The sequence below is a fragment of the Sphaeramia orbicularis genome, chromosome 21, assembly GCF_902148855.1.
Source record: "Sphaeramia orbicularis chromosome 21, fSphaOr1.1, whole genome shotgun sequence".
NCBI classification, from domain to species: Eukaryota; Metazoa; Chordata; class Actinopteri; order Kurtiformes; family Apogonidae; genus Sphaeramia; species Sphaeramia orbicularis.
Genome location: NC_043977.1, coordinates 5989035 through 6010290, shown reverse-complemented (window position 1 = coordinate 6010290; position 21256 = coordinate 5989035). Strand labels below are relative to the sequence as shown.

At 37.3% G+C, this 21256-nt stretch overlaps 1 protein-coding gene and 1 long non-coding RNA gene across 2 annotated transcripts; both read right to left on the bottom strand.

The window, feature by feature from the left end:
* Positions 1 to 1225: 1225 nt before the first annotated feature.
* On the bottom strand, positions 1226 to 14590 carry LOC115412915 (uncharacterized). The gene is made up of 3 exons (XR_003934400.1): positions 14579 to 14590; positions 5808 to 5810; positions 1226 to 1354 (listed from the first exon to the last, which is right to left on the bottom strand). It is a non-coding gene; the product is annotated as an uncharacterized LOC115412915 (long non-coding RNA).
* A 1731-nt stretch (positions 14591 to 16321) lies between these two features.
* Positions 16322 to 20820, bottom strand: LOC115412640 (amine sulfotransferase-like). Its single transcript, XM_030125242.1, has 6 exons — positions 20676 to 20820; positions 20385 to 20593; positions 17062 to 17188; positions 16891 to 16985; positions 16626 to 16797; positions 16322 to 16553 (listed from the first exon to the last, which is right to left on the bottom strand). Exons 1-6 carry the CDS (start codon positions 20818 to 20820, stop codon positions 16444 to 16446), a joined length of 858 nt encoding a protein of 285 aa, XP_029981102.1. The 3' UTR covers positions 16322 to 16443.
* Positions 20821 to 21256: the final 436 nt, after the last annotated feature.

Below are 21256 nucleotides of genomic sequence, written 5' to 3'. Positions count from 1 at the left end.
TCTGTGGTGTACGAGAATATTAACTGAGCTAATGGAAATAGAAGAATGTTCGGAGTTTTCTTCCAGTTTGGGATCTACTGACTGTCACTCATTCAGATACAATATGAGCAGTGAATGGACTGTTATAGAAGACAATAATAGTGTGAAGTACCCGGGCATAGCTGTATTCACATGGAAACTTGTTGTTCACTGATTCACTAGTTAAGGGCTATCTCTCCACTAATCAGACTGGTCCGACTGAACTATGGGTTGTGGATGATTATACTGGGTTACAAAAAAATGTTTTTTGCAAGTTGTCTAGGTTTTTTCAACTGAATTAGGACCATTTTGCACCGCTAAATCCAAAACTGACATCTGTTTTTCTCAATCAGGTCAGGTTTTTTGGCTAATTTGATTTTGAAAAATTTGATCTTCTCACAAAATTGATTACATTTAATTACATTAATACCAAAATAAGATTGGTAAGCACACTTTATGAAACTTGTGACTTGATTCCTGTTAGGTACAATGGTGTATTCAGCGCAGATGGAGCAGAATACGTCAGGCTTATTTTTGCAAGATCTTCTAGTCGAAGCCATTTCATTCACCTGTAATATTAAAGTAAAATTAAGTAAAATCTTCAGAACTCGTTTATTGCAAGAAATATGAAAGAATTTTGTGTCATATGATGTGAAAATGCCCATAAATGTAAGCAAAAATGTTAAAAAGCCAATATGTAGCATAGTTCAGAAAGTTGACCTGATTGAGCAAAATGAATGTGATTTTTGGATTCAGCACCAAAATTATCCTAAATCAGCTCAAAAAACTTCAACAATAAATTTGTTGTTGACCAGTGTTATACATGTCGAATCAGCCGATAAGATTGGCAATGGCATTAATGATTAATGATTAATGATGGCTGATCACATGGAACACACCAACCAGACTCATGCCACTGACCTCACCAGACTGCCCGACGACACCTGACCGCCGAAAATTGGATTGGTGTGTCTTCTTCGCCTAGAAGCTTTCCACGTGTATAGCCGTTTCTTGTCTTTGTTCTCGTCTGTTATTCCGTTCTTGTGATCTTGTTAAACGTCATCAGTCGCGGCCCAAGTACTGTTCCATTTGAAAGTTTGCATAAACCAAGAACACATGGAATACCTGGATGTTGTTCTTGTCAGCTAGCTTAATCCAAGGATGCACTGGTTGGTGACTCGTGTAGACTTGGCAGGCAGTTCTGGAGATCTTGGTGTAAATTGACATGTGATCAAATGGCGTTGAATAACATGAGAAAGGTCGAAAATGCGTACTTACAGCACGCCAAATGCTGTAAGAACTGGCGTGACATACAACATGATTCCATGAGATCAGTCTCATTTTAAAGCTGATCTTCTCCATGTTTATGCGTCAGGAGGTTCATGTAAGGGTTAAAATGACACCAGTACAAACACATGACCTGTCCCTCCATCTTGAGGAAACAAAAGGAGTTTTGTGGCTAGCAATTGGTGACTCTTATTAGGCCTATGTTCTCCGTCACATACTAACATCATTTTTTCTTCTATTACTATTTGTTCTTCACATTCCATCTTTATGTGCTTGAAATTCAATGCAAAGAAAAGAAAAGCCAGTGTGTTATTTTAACTCATCACATCTGTATCTTTGACGGGCATACGTTACCATTTGTCTTTGTAGAGGAGTTACCTTCCTCACTGACCTTTCAGTGTCTTATTCATCTTATTTCCAACCTCCACATCCTATCCTTCTTCTTCTCCGTCTTTCTCCGTCACTATCATCCACTCTTTTCTTTATCCATCTCCCAACTCTTCAAGCTTTGTCACATTTTCCTGATCTTACTTGATTTCTTCTAAATTTTCTTTCCATTTCATCCTGCCCAGCTCTCCAGTGCCTCGCTCATTTAATAACCCCTCCATTAAATTGTCCTTTATTACATCTTCTTCCACTTTTCCATTTTGTGTCTTTCCCTCTGCCTCGTGGGTACTTACAAGACCTAAGATGAGAAAAAAAGAAACAGATGAATGTGAAATGAGCCGACCTGAAGGGAACTATAGGATCTATTTGTGTAACATCTCTGTCTTTTTGTTCTGCTGTTTCTCTTTCTTTCTCTTTTTTCCCCTCACTCTCAGCCACACCTCCTCATTGCTCTTTCTGTCACACCTCCTCATCAGTTCATTCCCCTCACCTGTGAGCACACCTGGGCTCATTAGGTAGAGGGTTTACATTCACCTCTCCCTCCTTTGTTCTTTGCCAGATTGTCTTCTACCTGTGAGAAACTTTCCAGCATTACACCTACCTGATTCTTCGTGTCTGATCTCGTTTGTCCCTGACCCGCTCTGCTACCTGTCGTCTGATCCCTGCCTGTCTCGTCAGCCTGGTTCTGCCTTTTCGTCCGTTTCCCTGGTGCTCGACCTGCCCTTTGTCCCTGACCACGTCTCTCTGCCTGCCGTCTGGTTTCGACCTGTTTCTGCCTCGGACCCTGTCTTCTGTCTCAGCCCCTCTGGACTCTACGGACTCCCCGGTTACTGGACTATCTGCCTGTCCCCGACGCCCCCCTTTGCCTTACCCCTGTCGGATTACTGAGACTGAGTTTGTAACTGTGTCTAAAACTGTAACTGTTATATTGAACTCCTGTTGCTTCAACAAAGCCTCAGTAAAGGTTTTCAAACTCATACCTTTGTGTCGGTCTGCTTCTGGGTTCCGGTTGTATTTGTTACAATTTGTGCTTATAAATATTAAAATATCACCCAAAATTATCATTAGTGTTTGGAATAAAGAGCTGTGACGTTCTGCCAAAGTTGTCAGTGTGTTGGATTATAGAGTTTGGATTCCAGTGGTGGGCTGGAGAAATTAGGTGACCACTGGAAGGAGTAGTGAGTCAGTGACCAGATGGGATGAGAACCATTAAGAAACAACCTTTAGACTCAAAGAAAAGAAGAGATAAAAACAGAATTCATTGTTTTCAGACACAGCTCTAAATGTAAAGAATGGAGTTTGATGATGAAATGTTTAATCCTTTCATGCATAGTGGTCACTACAGTGGACAGCAGCTGTTCTCTTGTATATTTATGGATTTTGTTGTTTTAGTTCCATATCAGCCAACACAGTGGACGCTTATGTATCATCCCATACACTGAAATTCATACCATTACTGTAAATTTGCTGTTCCAGATAAACCTGATCTCCAGTAACATGTTTGACTGTAAAAAAAAAAAATATTGTTGTCAAACTGTAATTAACTTTTTTTTTTTTTTTTTAAAAGGGTTTTTTGTTTGTTTGTTTGTTTTTTTTGTTGTTGTTTATTTATTTATTTATTTTTTGCATATTATCTCCATACAGGTATTGTTAAAATGTGAGAAAACATCCGATTAGTAGCATTAAAAATGTTTTTTATCTCATAGTTTTCACACAGTATATCAGTAAATACATGTTTCTTTGCTTCTACAATTAAACGCATGATTTTGCAGCTCCATGAAAAATAGGTTCATAAAACAAACTCAATCACTTTTTTTTTTCATGCCTACAGAGGAATAAAAACCCTCAGGAAAAAAAAAATCTTGATGAAGGTTCTCATAATTCATGCATGAAAGGGTTAATTTATACAGGTGGGTTTAATTCTGAGGCTGATGAAGGTATGAAGTTATTATGGGATGTTATTATCTTTGCTGAGTTGTCATTTGTTGATCCACGGTTCAGACTAAACTGTGACAGTTCTGACCTTGTTTGTTGGATTCAAACAGATCTTTAGTTCAGCTACTGACGACACAAACTGAACAGAAAACAGAGGTGATTAGTGGTTTTACTGAGGCTGTTTTCAGTCTAAAAACAGAGCTAAGCTAACAGAGCTATAATGTAAACTATTAGCTGACGTGAAGATTATAAGACACTGTTATTTTGAGCAACTGTTAAAATAAGCATCTATGAGTTTTAGCTTGAAGAAGAAAACTTGATGATACCATAATACAGACGTGTGTAAAGAATGAGCTTTCTTCTTTATTCCGTCAGTGATTATAGTCTGGTAATAATTAGTGTTGATTTGTTGGTGGTTTGATGCCATATCCACCAGGGGCATCGCGAGGACATCCAGGGCTTTGGGTTAAAGTTACACTGATGATGTTCGGCTGACTGATGCTTACGGGACTTGGCACCTCCCCTCATCTGTCTCCCCCTCAAAAACAAAGGGGCTCCCTCTCCCTCTCTCAAATGTCACTTAGTACACACAGGCCAGCTGCAGGCGCAATGATGAAGGGGGCATGTATTTACTCATATGCTTAAAAAGACCATAACAGCCCCCAGTGCACTCAGAGATCCGGGGCTACTGCCAAAACATCTGAGACTTAAGCCCTGAATGCCCAGGTCTAACGACGCCCATGATATCCACCCTCATATGGATGTTCTTCTCAATGGGTATTGTCCTCTAGGGATGGGAATCCAGAACCGGTTCTTTTTGAGAACCGGTTCCCAGAAGCTCGATTCCTTGGAATCGTTTGCCTGCCTGCTTAACGATTCTGCTCATCGATTCCGCCTTCGTTGTGCATGCGCGATGATGTCACGCGTACGCTGCATTGTTTTGGTCAGAACGTAGCCAACAGGGCGTTGAGGCAGAAACGGTCTAAACAGACGACACCAGGTCCACTGGAACACTGTCAAAGCTTCCATGTCTTCAAAAGGGTGGAATCCCTCCAATATCCTCAAACATTTGTCCACAGCATGTGACTCATTTACAGGAATGTCACGTATTTGATTCTCTACTTAGCGGCGCTTGTGAATGGAGCGGCAGAGTGAACGCCGGGCCGGTTCCGGTTCCGGTGTGGGCAACAAACGTCGTAACTCCTCAAATACAAGTTTCTGAAGGTAAGAAGGGAAAGGAAATGAGGTGCACAACAACGGGAGACAAGCCGAGCCGAGCCGAGTCGAACCGGTTCCATGTAGTAGAAATGCAACAATAGAGGAATTAGTAAAGCGTCTTTAGTTTCACTTTCACTGTACACCCCCCCCCCCCCCCCCCCAACTGGGCCCGGCGTCATCTGTTCTTATTATTTGTACATACTGTATATGTTCTATTTTCTGTGCAGAGATGGAAATATAAAAGACAGTTAATGCAAACACACCCGTTTGTACCCTTTTATTCCCTCACCCAATGAGAATCGATAAGCAATATCGATAATGGAATCGGAATCGTTAAATTCTTAACGATTCCCATCCCTATTGTCCTCACAACACAAAAATGATTCCAAACTGGTCCAAAGTAGAGATCGACCAATATGTTTTTATCAGGGCCGACACTGTTACTGATTATTAGTTGTCAAGGAGGCCAATAACCAATACTATATTCATTTGCAGGAAAAGTGAAAATATTTGTCAAAATTTTGAATAATATAAACTCCAACACTTAACTCTGTTTAAACTTTAAATGCCTTTAAGCATGTGCTTATTAAACAGCTTTTCAGATCTGCAACATTTTAAAGTTTTGTTTTTTTTAAAAATCTTAAACGATAGAGATCTTTGTTTAAAAATTCTAACAAAAAGTGCAGGGAGCTCCCAGGCTCAGCAGCATGTTTTATAAAGTTAAATGAAAAATGTAACAAATAACTAGCTCCCAAAAGTTTTCTACAGTAAATAATGTTTTCCAAAATATTAGTATAACTGAAATGAATCAACAATGCAGGAACTTCCCAGGTTCAGCAGTATCTCTTATAAAGTTCACTGAAAATTTAAATAAGTAAATAGCTTCCTGAGGTTTTATAACGTAAATAAAATATGTGTCAAATGCTGAATATTGGTGCTGATAATCATCCAGAATCTCAGACCAGCTATAGCTGTTTCCAATCTGTGAACAATAACCAGCCAACCTTCTGTCATTAAGGTGAAGGTGTAAACTTGTGTTTCCTTAAGTGTTTTTTGTGGTTGTGGAAGTAGATTCTTTCTCTGTTGTGGATTTGTCCATAATGCCGTTCCAGTCCAGTCGGGTCTGTCTCCCAAAGGTACTGGAGCTGACCTCCATCTACTGCAGGTCAGACACTGGTTTATACACCTGGATTTGATGTTTAACTACATCTATAGTTTCCCTGAACACATGGAAACACACATAAAAATGAATTACACTGATTATATGTAGACTGTTACATGAAGGAGGCTGATGAACTGGTCAAGTGTTGAACAGATAAAGCTACCGTGGCTACTGCTCGTCTCCTACAGATAAGACACCAGCCTCAGTTTAAGGTTCATTTCCAGGGAAACACGATGATACGTACTGGATATCTGAGTGGAAACACGATCAGATAAACTCTGTGAAGGAGGATTACTAGTGTTATTTCACTGTAAATCTACTTTCATTTGGAGAGTCCACCTCCTCATTGGGTACGGATACATGACGTTTTTTAAATCAAATTTATTTTTCCAGAAGAAATTAATTCGGAACTAAAGTACTTTCTCTTCTGTTTACATGGAAATGTTAAACCCCGAATAAAGGTTTACATGAGGAACGTTTATTCGGTTCTGACAGCCCTTCTGTTAGCTTAGCTTAGCATAGTCACTGCATTTTATGTTCTTATCTGGTTTTTATCCCAGATTGTTTTTATCTTTTCTGGTTTTTATTGTGTTTTATTGCATCTTGTTTTTATTTATTTGATCTTATCTTTTTTATTTACTTATCCATGCTGCTATACCGATGAATGGTGGAACACTGAACACTTTTTGTCCTGTCTTTTTGTCCTGTCTGTAAGTGTGATCAAGTGCCTGTCTTGCATGTTTAATGTATGTGTTGTTGTAATGCCCAGGCAATCACACAGACTGCAAAACAAATCTACCTACGGGTACAAATAAAGTAACCTTGACCTTGACCTTGATTTCCATGGTCACACGTAGCCAGTTTTTTAAAGGTGATTTGTCGTCTTTTGTAAGCGATTTTGTGAAATCCGATTCTCTCTAATTATTTCTTTAGATCTGCGACTTACTGCACTCATACAATCTTGGGACTGTTGTGTTGACGGAAGCTGGAAAATCTTTTTGTTGGAAAGGATGCATGCGCTAAATTAGCTTTGCTTTAGCGTTTTAGCTTTGCATTAGTTTTTATTTCCCAATATTTTATTAGTGCAGTAAGTCACATGACCATGATTTGAGCCTCAGTTTGTGATCATATTGACCCCAGCGGACTGAAGGAACGATTAGGGAGAACTGAATTAAACAAAATCACTCCTAAAATGCTACGGATCACCTCTAAAAGCCTGGCTACGTCTGACCAGAGGAATGAAGCGATTATGCTAAGCTAGGCTAAGCTAAGCTAACAGGAGGGCTGCGAGAACAAGGCAATCAGTGCACTGCAGTGAAAACTGATTTACCCACTTATGGAACTCATTAGTGCATGACAAATGAATTAATAAAAAACAGGTGATGAACTGTTCCTTCAGGGTTTTCCAGGCTGGTAGATCCCATCAGAATAGTCCACTGGAACGGTTTGGGAAGACTAGACTGCAGTGCATATTCTTCCGCCAGCGCAGAATGTGTGCGTCATCACGACAGGACAAGACACTGAGCATGTGCAGAATGGAAGGAATAAAGTCCAAACGGAATAAAGGGTTTACATGTCCAGGAAGAATTTAGTTCGGAATTAAAAGGGGATTAAACCAGTGACTTTATTTGGATTTAAATTTATTCCGAACTATTCTTTTTCAACTGGAATAAGGTGTTTACATGGTCATCTTAAATGTAATCTAACATTTATTTACATTAAACCAGGAATAAAAGTTGTCATGTAAACGCAGGGAGTGACTAGTTGTAAGGTTACGGTAAGGTTAGGTTTAGTCTTGTTGTGTTTAAGGTGGTAAAGTCAATGCAACATGATGAAACACTGCTGTGTGTGGTGAATGCATGCAGAGGCAGAGGGACAGCAACGCTAGCATAATGGAAAGGGTGACATTTATCCCACAAATTGCCTTGAAGTCAGCAAAATAAAATCGAGTTCGGACAAGAAAGCACTCTGTTGAATGAGAAAAGGTCTGTGTGAGAGAGGAGGAGAGACTGAGAACGGACAGACATGTACAAACTGAAGGACAAGTCAGATTACAGACTTTTATCATGATGATGTTCATGATGGTAATACGTTTATACAGACTTTTTCACATCAAAATAATGTTTAATTAAAATATATGCACTTTAGAGACAGAAAAAGCAAATTCTGGGACAAAGACTATATTTGTGAAAGGTAATGTAGCACATGTAGAAATACTGAGCTGTCAACTTACACTCACAAATAACATGTGGAACTTGAAAATAAAGAGTGAGAAAATTCAATAAGGATGAAGAATTAACCGACTTGTTTGCTTTGATTTCATGTTGTGAAAGCTAGAGAAGAAAAATGAAAAGATAAAAGAGCAAATAATTATAATAATAAAAAAGAACATAGTAATCATTTAAATCAGGGATGTCAAACTCATTTTAGTCCGGGGGCCACATTCACCCCTATTCAATCTCAAGTGGGCCAAACCATTAAAATAATAGCATAATGACACGTAAATAATGACAACTCCAATTTTTTCTGTTTGTTTTAGCGCCATAAAAAACATTACATTATGAAAATATTTACATTTACAAACTATCCAAACAAAAAAGATGTGAATAACTAGCAAAAAATACCAGAAAAAACAGAAAAATAAGTGATTTTTTTAATATTATGCCTCAACTCACTGGGTGTTCTAAAGATGTACAAGTATGTGGTAAGTGTGTGTATATATGTAGGTGTATATGTGTGTATAGATCTGTGTATGAATGTGTATTTACATATATGTGTTATTGTATTATGTGTTTATGTAAATGGTATTATATGTGTTCATAATAATATAAAGCCGGAAACCAAATTATTTACTAGTAAGTATCAGTCATATTATGGCATAGTGTATAGATAGGATTAGACGAGGAAGGCTATTATTGTTATTAATTATATAAGGAGAAGGGGGTTATATTGGTACCAACCCCCATGGCCTACATTTATACTGGTACCGACCCCCATGGCCTACATTTATACTGGTACCAACCCCCATGGCCTACATTTATACTGGTACCAACCCCCATGGCCTACATTTATACTGGTACCAACCCCCATGGCCTACATTTATACTGGTACCAACCCCCATGGCCTACATTTATACTGGTACCAACCCCCCATGGCCTACATTTATACTGGTACCAACCCCCATGGCCTACATTTATACTGGTACCAACCCCCCATGGCCTACATTTATACTGGTACCAACCCCCATGCCTACATTTATACTGGTACCAACCCCCATGGCCTACATTTATACTGGTACCAACCCCCATGGCCTACATTTATACTGGTACCAACCCCCCATGGCCTACATTTATACTGGTACCAACCCCCATGGCCTACATTTATACTGGTACCAACCCCCATGGCCTACATTTATACTGGTACCAACCCCCATGGCCTACATTCATACTAGTACTGACCCCCCATGGCCTACATTTATACTAGAACTGACCCCCATGGCCTACATTCATACTAGTACTGACCCCCCATGGCCTACATTAGTACTGGTACTGACCCACATGGCCTACAGTAATACTGGTACCAACCCCCATGGCCTACATCAATACTGGTACTGACCCCCATGGCCTACATTTATACTGGTACTGACCCACATGACCTACATTTATACTGGTACCAACCCCCATGGCCTACATTTATACTGGTACCAACCCCCATGGCCTACATTTATACTGGTACCAACCCCCATGGCCTACATTCATACTAGTACTGACCCCCCATGGCCTACATTTATACTAGAACTGACCCCCATGGCCTACATTCATACTAGTACTGACCCCCCATGGCCTACATTAGTACTGGTACTGACCCACATGGCCTACAGTAATACTGGTACCAACCCCCATGGCCTACATCAATACTGGTACTGACCCCCATGGCCTACATTTATACTGGTACTGACCCACATGACCTACATTTATACTGGTACTGACCCACATGGCCTACAGTAATACTGGTACCAACCCCCATGGCCTACATTAATACTGGTACTGACCCCCATGGCCTACATTAATACTAGTACTGACCCACATGACCTACATTAATACTAGTACTGACCCACATGACCTACATTAATACTGGTACTGACCCCCATGGCCTACATTAATACTAGTACTGACCCACATGACCTACATTAATACTGGTACCGACCCCCATGGCCTACATTAATAATGGTACCGACCCCCATGGCCTACATTAATACTAGTACTGACCCCCATGGTCTACATTAATACTAGTACTGACCCCCATGGCCTACATTAATACTGGTACCGACCCCCATGGCCTACATTAATACTGGTACCGACCCCCATGGCCTACATTAATACTGACCCCCATGGTCTACATTAATACTGGTACCGACCCCCATGGCCTACATTAATACTGGTACCGACCCCCATGGCCTACATTAATACTGACCCCCATGGTCTACATTAATACTGGTACCGACCCCCATGGCCTACATTAATACTGGTACCGACCCCCATGGCCTACATTAATACTGACCCCCATGGTCTACATTAATACTGATACCGACCCCCATGGCCTACATTAATACTAGTACTGACCCCCATGGCCTACATTCATACTAGTACTGACCCCCATGGCCTACATTAATACTAGTACTGACCCCCATGGCCCCCCATGGCCTACAGTCCCATTAACACTGTGGCTGAAAACAGACCTGACCTGAACAAACTGACCTGGTTTGTTTGTGTTGCTCTGCGGTTCTTTCCCCTCCTCATGCAGACAGATCAGGTCTCATTGTGTTCTGTTCTGTTGTGTCTCCTCATGAGTCACCATAAGACAAATAAAGCCTTCAGAGTCTGTAGAGGGAAGTGAGGCACGATTCACTATTAGGCACCACAAAGTAAAACAGCAGATGCACGTCTTTGGTATTAATTTCTTTCTCTTATCCCATGACCTCATCATTACTGAACCCACGGTTGCTTTTGGTGCTTTATAAATATAATTAAAGTATGACCCCGGTCTCAAAAGCTGCACGTACGATGAATTTAGAGGTCGAAGGCTGAAAATATTCCATACGGTTTTGGGTAGAATCACAGCCTGATTCTCGCCAGTACCAGGTGCACGGAGCTGCATTATGCAGGAGCTGGGTGACTGCGAAAAAGACCTGATTTGCCATCAAGCTCTAATTGGTGCAAAGACACAACTAATGATCGTTAAGTGGAGAATGATAGCCCCGAGCTAACTCTTCTCACTCCATAAGGATATAATACATAATTCATAGGTAACAGCTGAGTAAATGAGGACAAACAGAGAGACAGAGGGAACAAGGGAACAGAGACCAAAAGGACAAATAGGAAGAAGGCCAAGGAGGTGGATCATGCACATAGACGCTTGTATGCATTAGCGTGTGCAGACGTAACGCAGGTGTCGTGTGCGTTGCGTTCAGGGGTCTGCACATGTATGTGGATTTGGAGGCGCAGGTTTGCGGGTGCGTGCTCTGGGATGCTGTTTGTGTGTGCTGTTGGCAGCCTGTTTGCTGTGTGAAACTGTGATTGAGGTGACAGTGAGCCCGTGAGAATAGTTAGCATCCACCAGACACACACACAGACATACATGTGCACACAAACGCCGACACACAAGTACAGCAGCTGTTGCTAATTAAAGATTCATGCTCAAATTCCTGTGAAAACTCAATGTGGCAACGAACACTGGGGACGGGAAACGGGGAAGGGGAGGGGGAGACAAAGGGAAGGAGAATGAGAGGAACAACACAAACATGATAAACTGGAGAAGTTACTGCCCATCTTTAAAACTTCATGGTTTTAGACTTTAAAAATAATAACTATGTCATTTATTTTCCTCTGAAAACGGAGGCGCAGCAATGTCCCTTCACTGTGGAACACTATAATATGTCGCATTCTCCTGGGATTGGACAAAAACAATGCACCAAACAAACAGTATAACTGCATGTGTAATGACTACATCTGTCTAACTGTAATCACCATGACTGAAGTATGATTATTATGTCCACACCAATATGGATATTTACTAAATGGTTGTTTTCCCTCTGTTTCAAAGAAAATTCTCACCACAGAACATTTATTTTACAAAGCATTTCTGTACACACTAGGACACAAAAAGCTTCAAATGCACAGACAAGACATAGTTTCTGGAGATTAAGCTGTCGACTAGGTAAACTTTACTTCAGATTATTTATTTTATTATTATTATCTTATCTTTTATTTTATTTATCTGTATTTAACCAGAAAGTCAACCTGACATTAGAAATCTCTTTTGCAAGGGAGACCAGGCCAAGGTAGCAAAAAAAACAGCCAAAACTACTGAATATAAAACACATACATGACACAGAATGAACAATAAAACAGAGTAATAATTATTCAACCATAATGACCTCTCAAGAAAAACAGTGACATTCCTCCTTCACTTTAATGATAATAATAATAATAATAATAATAATAATAATAATAATAATAATAATAATAGCTTTATTTATATAGCCCCTTTTAAAAACAAAATTTACAAAGTGCTTTTGACAGACAAAGTAGAGGGCACAACAGCAGGATACAAGATGCAAGTAAAAACACTAAAACAGAAGCAACACAATAAGAGAGATGTGTACAACAAATGCAAAAACATGACACTTTGAATAAATTAAATGAATCGGAATAAAGAGGGCAGGGATAACGTAACATGATGCTGTCAAATCAATGTAAAAATAAAGGAGTGAGATAAAACAACATCATGTATGAGAATATAAATTAATAATCAAACAGGATAAGATTTAAAAAAAATAAATAAATTAATAATTAAAAAAATAAAAATTAAAAGTGACAAACATCACATAAAAGCAAGTCTATAAAAATGTGTTTTAAGAAGTGATTTAAAAGATGTCACTGATTCCGCAAGCCTTATCTCCACTTTAGATTTATTCTACAGATTCTCCAAATATCGTCACCTTCCTAAGTCATGAATAACTGCCAGTCTTTTTTATTTTTTCAGATTTTTCAGGAAACACTAATAAAGTTTTGATATTTTTTCGATAATTTAGGCAAAAAAGTCATTTTTATATAAATTATTTAAGAAAAGTGACAATTTGTCATATCTACTGTAGATATTTGTCTTGCTATGTCTATCTATCTTGTGTTTTTTTATACAATGACAATATTCTATCAATAATCTATCTATTTATATATATTTCTGTATCTATTCATGGTCAGAGTGGGGAAGAAAAACTATTATAGGAAGAAAACCTTAGATTGAACTGACCTGTGGATCCTGAGGAAAGAGAACAGAACATTATAGATCAACAACAATAATATAATATAATATAATATAATATAATATAATATAATATAATATAATATAATATAATATAATATAATATAATATAATATAATATAATAATATGAGGCAGATACAGTACATGTACTGGTGTTTCACTTAACAAACTAACAGTAGTCACTTTTCCATTGACCTTCAAATTGCGTGAATATAACTTGTGCATAAAAATTTACCAAATGAAAAAATGACAATTTTGCCAAAATGGTCATTTTTTGATTCAAAGTTTTTGCGCTGGCAAGAGGTGTTTTTTTGGGTGTAGCACAAATGGTGCATCATGCAAAACTGCTATGGACAGACCTTTTTCTGCAACAAGAGTTATGTAAATAAAAAATCCTGGGTGTTGATGTGCGTTATAACAAGCGAAGAAGAAGAGTTTTAAAAGAAACAAGTGTCGGTATGTGTGGACACACCAGGAGAGATAGAGGGGTAATATATAATAATAATAATGAATATATCTGTAAATCAACATGATATTTATGTTCGTTGCCATGTGTATGGAATGATTTCTCACATTATCTTGTGATTATAAACAAACAAATCATTGAGTTTGTGATTTAATGGAAAAACTGACATAATGCACTTCTGTTTTTTCAACATTTAGAAAATATTGGTAAAGTTTTGCGCAGATGTCCAGTGGAAAAGCCACTACTTTTACATCAGTTTTATAGCTGTAAAATTTAACTTGTTGCTGTTCACCTTCATGACAGATTAAATATTAGATAGATAGATAGATAGATAGATAGATAGATAGATAGATAGATAGATAGATAGATAGATAGATAGATAGATAGATAGATAGATAGATAGATAGATAGATAGATAGATAGATAGATAGATAGATAGATTCAGCAGCTTTGCATCTATGATTAGATAAATATTACAGATAGATATAGATATTATTAAATGGCATTATTATTAATTATTATTATATTATTAGACCAATAGTAGCTGAAGGTCCACATTATAAAAAGCTACACAAACTACAGTTTTGTCTGTTTGTGGTGTTTTTTTGTTCCAGTGTCTATAGAGTTATGTTGTAAAATAAACTGTGGACAGAGATGGAAAATATGCAAGAAGAAAAATAAGTGTATTAATGTGGACAGGGAGTAAAAATATCTGCCACAAAGCGGTCAGAAGTGTAATGCGATGGGTGTGTAAAGTCTCCTAATGAGTAGTTGTCAAGACAATAACAGGGATATTTGAATGTTAACGGATTCAAAGGGTTATTTTTAATTCGGAGCAACAGCTGAAAATTACAGATTATGAAACCAATGAACATTTGTGGAGTATTTCCACCAACGCTGAAGGAAAATAACATCGATTTAACATATTAGTATCAATGCAAAAATAACGCGAATGCATAATAAGCGTTTTGAAATGTTCCCATTTACCACAGGCTCTTTGTGTTTCTCTGAAGCATTTGCTGCGATCATAATAGCCTTTTCTTGACATTTCTAGCCAATCAATAATTGCATGCCTGGAATTTTGTGAATTGCCTTGAGTGCAACACCATTTTTTAGTCTAAAGTCAGAGACAGAAGAGTATTGAGGTTGTTTATCCTTATTCAGAAACAGAACAATATGATACGGTGACATTTGAGAACGCTGCAGTCAAAGTCATTCTGGTACTTTGACATTTCATTGAGTGTTTGGCTGAAAATCTACTGTAAGAACTTATTGATTGTGCTTTTTGTGAAATAAAGAAAGTAGAAGTAAAAAGAAGTTTAAAAAAAAAAAGGCACAGTAAATGGTTGAGACCAGGCAGTTTTATTTTAGATAATATACAATATTGAGTCAGAAAAGCTTATTAAAAACAGAGGAATGAGAAAAAATCAGGTTTGTACTGAACATTCAGATGACCAGGATACAGTCAAAAATTTACGTTTATTACAATCCAATGTATGTATAGATTTTAACCCTTAAAAACCTAGAACAATTTTTATGGCAACTTCAAAATGTAGAGAAATGTAATGTTTTTTTGTAATAATTCAGAAAAAAAATTTAAAAGTCTGTGATTTTCTGTAGTTTTTACTAGGGATGTCCGATATTGGCTTTTTTGCCAAAAAACGATATGCCGATATTGTCCAACACTTAATTTCCGATTCCAATATCTACTGATACCGCCGCTGATATGTGTGGGATATTAAACTAATTTTAGGTAACATCACATATCTCCTGTCATGGAATTAACACATCATGCCTAATTTTATTGTGATGCTCCATTGGATGCATTCTGAAATGCAACAAGGCTTTTAAAATGTAAACACTGTCTGTGCAAAGAATACATACTTCAACTTAAGTTGTGTAAAAAATGCCATATTTATTTATTTTCTCTCCCTCCCTCCATGAGTCTATTACAGTGTGACAGCTCTACTGTACAGTTTTGAAAACTGCACATTTCATTCAGCTACAAACAATGCTTCATTTACGCGTCGGTAAATGCAGGTGAAATCAAGGCATTTTTTAATCCGTTTTAATGATAGACAAAAAAACGATATTACATTTTTATGCCAACATCGGGCTGATAATATCAGTGGGTCGATATTATCGGACATCCCTAGTTTTTACTGTATAACTTTATTGAAACTGTGTAATTGTAGTAATTTTGCTAAACATATATCCTCCTGAGACCCAGGAAAGTGAAAGTTTTAGCTTTATTTTACATTAAACAATTGTTTTGATTGGAGACTGCATAATTCAACAGGTTTTTCAGATACATTTTTAAAATTATTTTAATTAATTACTTTATTCATTTTTAGTGGAATGTCCTTTGCAATGGACAGCATTTTTGAAGTAAAACTGTGAAGCTTTTGTCCCCTACAGAGGACAGAAATGCATTACTGGGTCTCAGGAGGATATAGAACTTCAGTGTTTCTCTGCAGAACCTTTAGTGCTGTATGTTCTGATGTAAACAATGAGCTTTTCTCTGCAGAATTTGTCCTGCTATCATTCAACTGAAGCTGCTTGAATATAGTAATTTTTTAGCGATTTCTTCTAGTTTTGCATCTGCTGTAGTCTGTCATTTGACCGTTTTAGTTTTCAACAGTGTTTTTATTCCCAGATGAACTTCAGATTCATGTCACCGAGTCTCTCCTGAAGCATCTGATCGACTCTTTCGCTCTGGGCGACGGTGAAAGTGTTTTTCCAGTCTCCGATTTTACCTGGACGGAAACAAAATCACTGTTGTGTTTGTATATAACTCTGTAGATTTCTGTTACCTTTTAGTGCGTTACCTTTGCGCATGAAGTCTCCACTGAGCTTCTCCGGTGGAATAAACTTGTAGTTTGCTTTTGAGTCATTCTTCATGGTCTTAAAGGTTGATTTTTCGACGACCTGTTCGATGGCTGCATCACTGAGGTTTTTCCCCAAGAACTTACAGATCTTCGTCACTGCCCCTTTAAGATCCTACAAATCAACACAGGATGCAAAAACATTCTTATTTTTGACTTGAATTGAACGTTGGCATCATTCATCGCATAAAAACACAACAAATCTGACCATGATCATGTCCTCGTAGGTCAGGAACAGGATGTTGTACTGGTCTTTGTGTGAATGCCACGCCCTGATGTGGTCAAACCAGGACGATCCTATAACTGAACCATGGTTTTTAGGATCAATATATATGAATTAAAATCAAAAGTTTCCACAGGATGCTCTCAGATTCCTCACCTTTTCCTTCCAAAAACTGTTCCAAATAGCTGTCGAAGCTCTCGGGCGTGTCCAGATCTTTGAGGATATGACTGAAGTGGTAAAACGACACGACGACGTCCTTTGGGTTCCGCATCACGTAAATGATCTGAGATAAAAACAGTCAGTTATACATATGAGTTTTCCTTCCGTGCTAAAGTGCATTTAATGAATTCCATTTGTAAGAAAATGTTCTCATTTGGTAAAACACATTTCCACTGAGGAACTCCAGAAGGAAAATATATCAGTATCATGATGTAACTTGATAAATTTAGGTTTTGAGGTTATGATTGTTGTATTAGATCAAGATAGTTTCACTTTATTTCAACAAATTAATCATGTTACAGCAAGAAAGTCATGTTAGGACAATGTGCTAGATAAGTTTTTAAAACATAGTCCTGTTTTAGTTATAACTCTGTAACTTGCTTGTAGAAACTGTCAATGGAAAATGGATAAACTGATCAAATATGACTCATTTAGTTAAAAACTGAATAACAACAGAACTGAAGAAGTAGGACAAAAAGTGGTGTCAAATATCATTGCTTCTTCACTAAGACACTGGATTTTGATTACACTGGTCAACAACAAATTTATTGTTGAAGTTTTTTGAGCTGATTTAGGATCATTTTGGTGTGCTGAATCCAAAAATCACATTCATTTTGCTCAATCAGGTCAACTTTCTGAACTATGCTACATATTGGCTTTTTAACATTTTTGCTTACATTTATGGGCATTTTCACATCATATGATACAAAATTCTCTCTTATTTCTTGCAATAAATGAGTTCTGAAGATTTTACTTTTGCCAATTTATGATTAATGTTTTTTTTAATATTACAGGTGAATGAAATGGCTTCGACTAGAAGATCTTGCAAAAATAAGCCTGACGTATTCTGCTCCATCTGCGGTGAATACACCATTGTACCTAACAGGAATCAAGTCACAAATTTCATAGTGTGCTCACCAATCTTATTTTGCTATTAATTATTATATTTTGTGAGAAGATCAAATTTCTCCAAATCAAATTAGCAAAAAAACCTGACCTGATTGAGAAAAACAGATGTCATTTTTGGATTTAGCGGTGCAAAATGGTCCTAATTCAGTTGAAAAAACCTAGACAACTTGCAAAAAACACTTTTTTGTAACCCAGTGTTATTAATACATTCATCTGTATCTGTATCTGTATATCTATTATGTATCTGTACCTGTTTCTGTACCTGTATCTATATCTGTATGTATTTGTATCTATTTGTCATGATGCAGCTGCTAATTTTAACTCTGTCATTGGTTTCATAGTACGTTCATCTACATGTACAGTGGCAGAAAAAATTATTTGACCATCCCTTGTTTTCTTCAATTTCTTGTTCATTTTAACCCTTTCATGCATACTGGTCACTACAGTGGACAGTTATTTTACAGATGTTCTCTTGTATATTCATGGATTTTGTTTTTTTAGTTGCATATCAGACAACACAGTGGACACTTATGCACCATCTCATACACTGCAATTCACACAATTACTGATAAATACTTGATAAACCTGATCTGCGGTAAAATGTTGGAGAGTAAATCAATTGCTATTTGTTATTAGACTGTAATTAACAGTTTTGTTAAACAAAAAGTTAAAAAAAAAAAAAAAAAAAAAATATATATATATATATATATATATTATGTCCATGAAGTGAATAATAACTTGTATTGGAGTATGATAAAATGTGAGAAGACGTCAGATTAGCTACATTAAAAGAAAATATTTCATAGTTTTCACACAGTATATCACTTTCTGATATTGTATTTTAAATATGTGTTTCTTTTCTTCAAAAATTAAACGCATGCTGTCCAGCTGAGCAGACATTTTTGAAACCCCATAAAAAACAGCTTCATAAAAAATTTCAATGACATTGTTTTTTTTCATGCCTTAAGAGGAATAAAAACACTCAGGAAAAATATCTTGACTAAGGTTTTCATAATTCATGCATGAAAGGGTTAATGCCTGGTAAAACTAAAGGTCCATTTGTTTGGACAAATACAATGATACCAACAAAAATAGCTCATTGTAGTTGAATTTCAGAACTGATTTCTATCCATTTAACATGTTTTCTTGATAAAAACCAAAATCACTTCAGTTCTTCCATCAATATCTCTGTCATTGTACTGACAAAAACAGTGCTTTTAGACATTCCATGTTTTCTTTTCTGTCTGTTTCAGTCACATGACACACACAGGAGTTAGGACTGGATTGCATAACCATTGTTTTGGATGACTTTGGATGGTCTACTAATTTTTTCTGCAACTGTACATGCTACACAATCTCCATTTCAACCAAGCTGGGTATTTGTGAGCCAAAGTACATTCAGGTATTTGTTTATGTTTCTGGTTCCATGTGGTGCTGAGCAAAAGCTTATTCCTAATAATCAATAAATATCAATAAATAATAAACAATAAATAATATCAATCAATAAACTGTGTAAAAGAGGCATATTCCTCAAACATGAGTATAATCCCATGACTGTATGTACACAACCTGGCCAAAAAAAGTCAGACACTGCATTTCATTGGACTGTTTTCTTTTCCATCACATCCCATAGATCGTCAATGTGGTTCAGGTCTGGACTCTGTGGTGTCCAATCCATGAGTAAAATGATATCTCATGCTAGTGAACCACTCTTTAACCATCTGATCCTGATGAATCCTGGTGTTTCATCATGGAATATGAAGGTGTCATCAGCATAGAATGACATCCACTGGTGTTCATTCTGCTCATTCAGTTTATTCAGGTTCAACTGAACTCATGTTGAGCCTAAACCTGACCGACTGAACCAACCCCACATCATAACTCTGCCCCTGACAGGCACTAGGCATGATGGGTAATCCCTGCATCCAACCCTGGAACAGGGTCAATCTGGACTCATCAGACCACATGACTTTTTCTATTGAAACACAGTCCAGTCTTTATTCTTTCTACAAACTGATGGTTGTTTATGAAATGAGAAGTTACTGTTAAAGAACTGTTTACAGCTGAAACATTAAGTTCTGCAGAAATGATCAAGTTCAGTCCAGGTGTGGAGTTTTTTTGGCCAGGAAGTGTATATGTCCACATGGTGTAAAAATATGTTTTCTAGTGTGAAACACTTCTTGTTGTAACCCTACATATACTCATCTTTTTGTTTGCAAATTCACAACAGAACAAAAGCCAAGAAGTTCATCTGATATTTGAATCGTAGATTTGACTTTCGAGACCAAAGTCGATCAAACCTGCTTCTTATTTCCACCTCATTTCTTTGACTATTTTCGTAATCTATTGACCTTTGCCTTCTTGTTTTTCAGTCCTGGTGGCATCAGGGCTGGGATCAGGTGAGAGGAAAAGAGGCGAGGTGACCGTCTCAGAGTATAATCCTCCAGCCCCTCCTCTCGGTATTCCAACCATGGCATCTGCTCGAAATTGTTAGCATATTGGTTCAGACCACCAGCTAACTCACAGATGGAGATGATGATCTGCTGAGACCATACAGTACCTGAGTGGACAGAGTAAATATAAACCATACGTTACTGGTAAATCAGTGTCCAGTCAAGTAAGATAATGAAGAGTTCACTCACCTGACTTGGGAAAAGTGACAATAAATGTGTCACTGTCTCTGATTTCAAAACTCTGGAGTGAATCGATGTACTCTGCAGTAAGTAACTCATTAATAGCAAAGTTATATCCTTTATACCGACACATATGATCAGAAATCTTCTCCATGTTCGCCAGAAAGTTCACAAGAAAGAGAAGAATGAAATGATCACAGTCCAGAGGAGACGGACCCACTGTTTATACTGTTAAACACATGGACTTTGTACTCGATTACATTATGTTATTGGCAGCAGGCCTTCACAAGCAGTAATGTAGATATAACCCCTAGCGTGACCTAGAACTTCCTTTCACATAAAACATGACCTGCAGTTTTAATTACACATTAAACATAAGCAGTTAACTAAAAATGCATTGCACTTAAAGGGAAAGCTGCAGCACGGAAAATGGTATCAATAGCAAGGTTATTATCGTTAACAAAAACTAACAAAATGACGAAAACTAGAACTGAAAAAACCTTTTTGTAAACTGAAATAAATAAAAACTATAATTAAAAGAAAAAATTGTAACTAACTGAAACTGTATTGTGTGCTTACAAAACTAACTA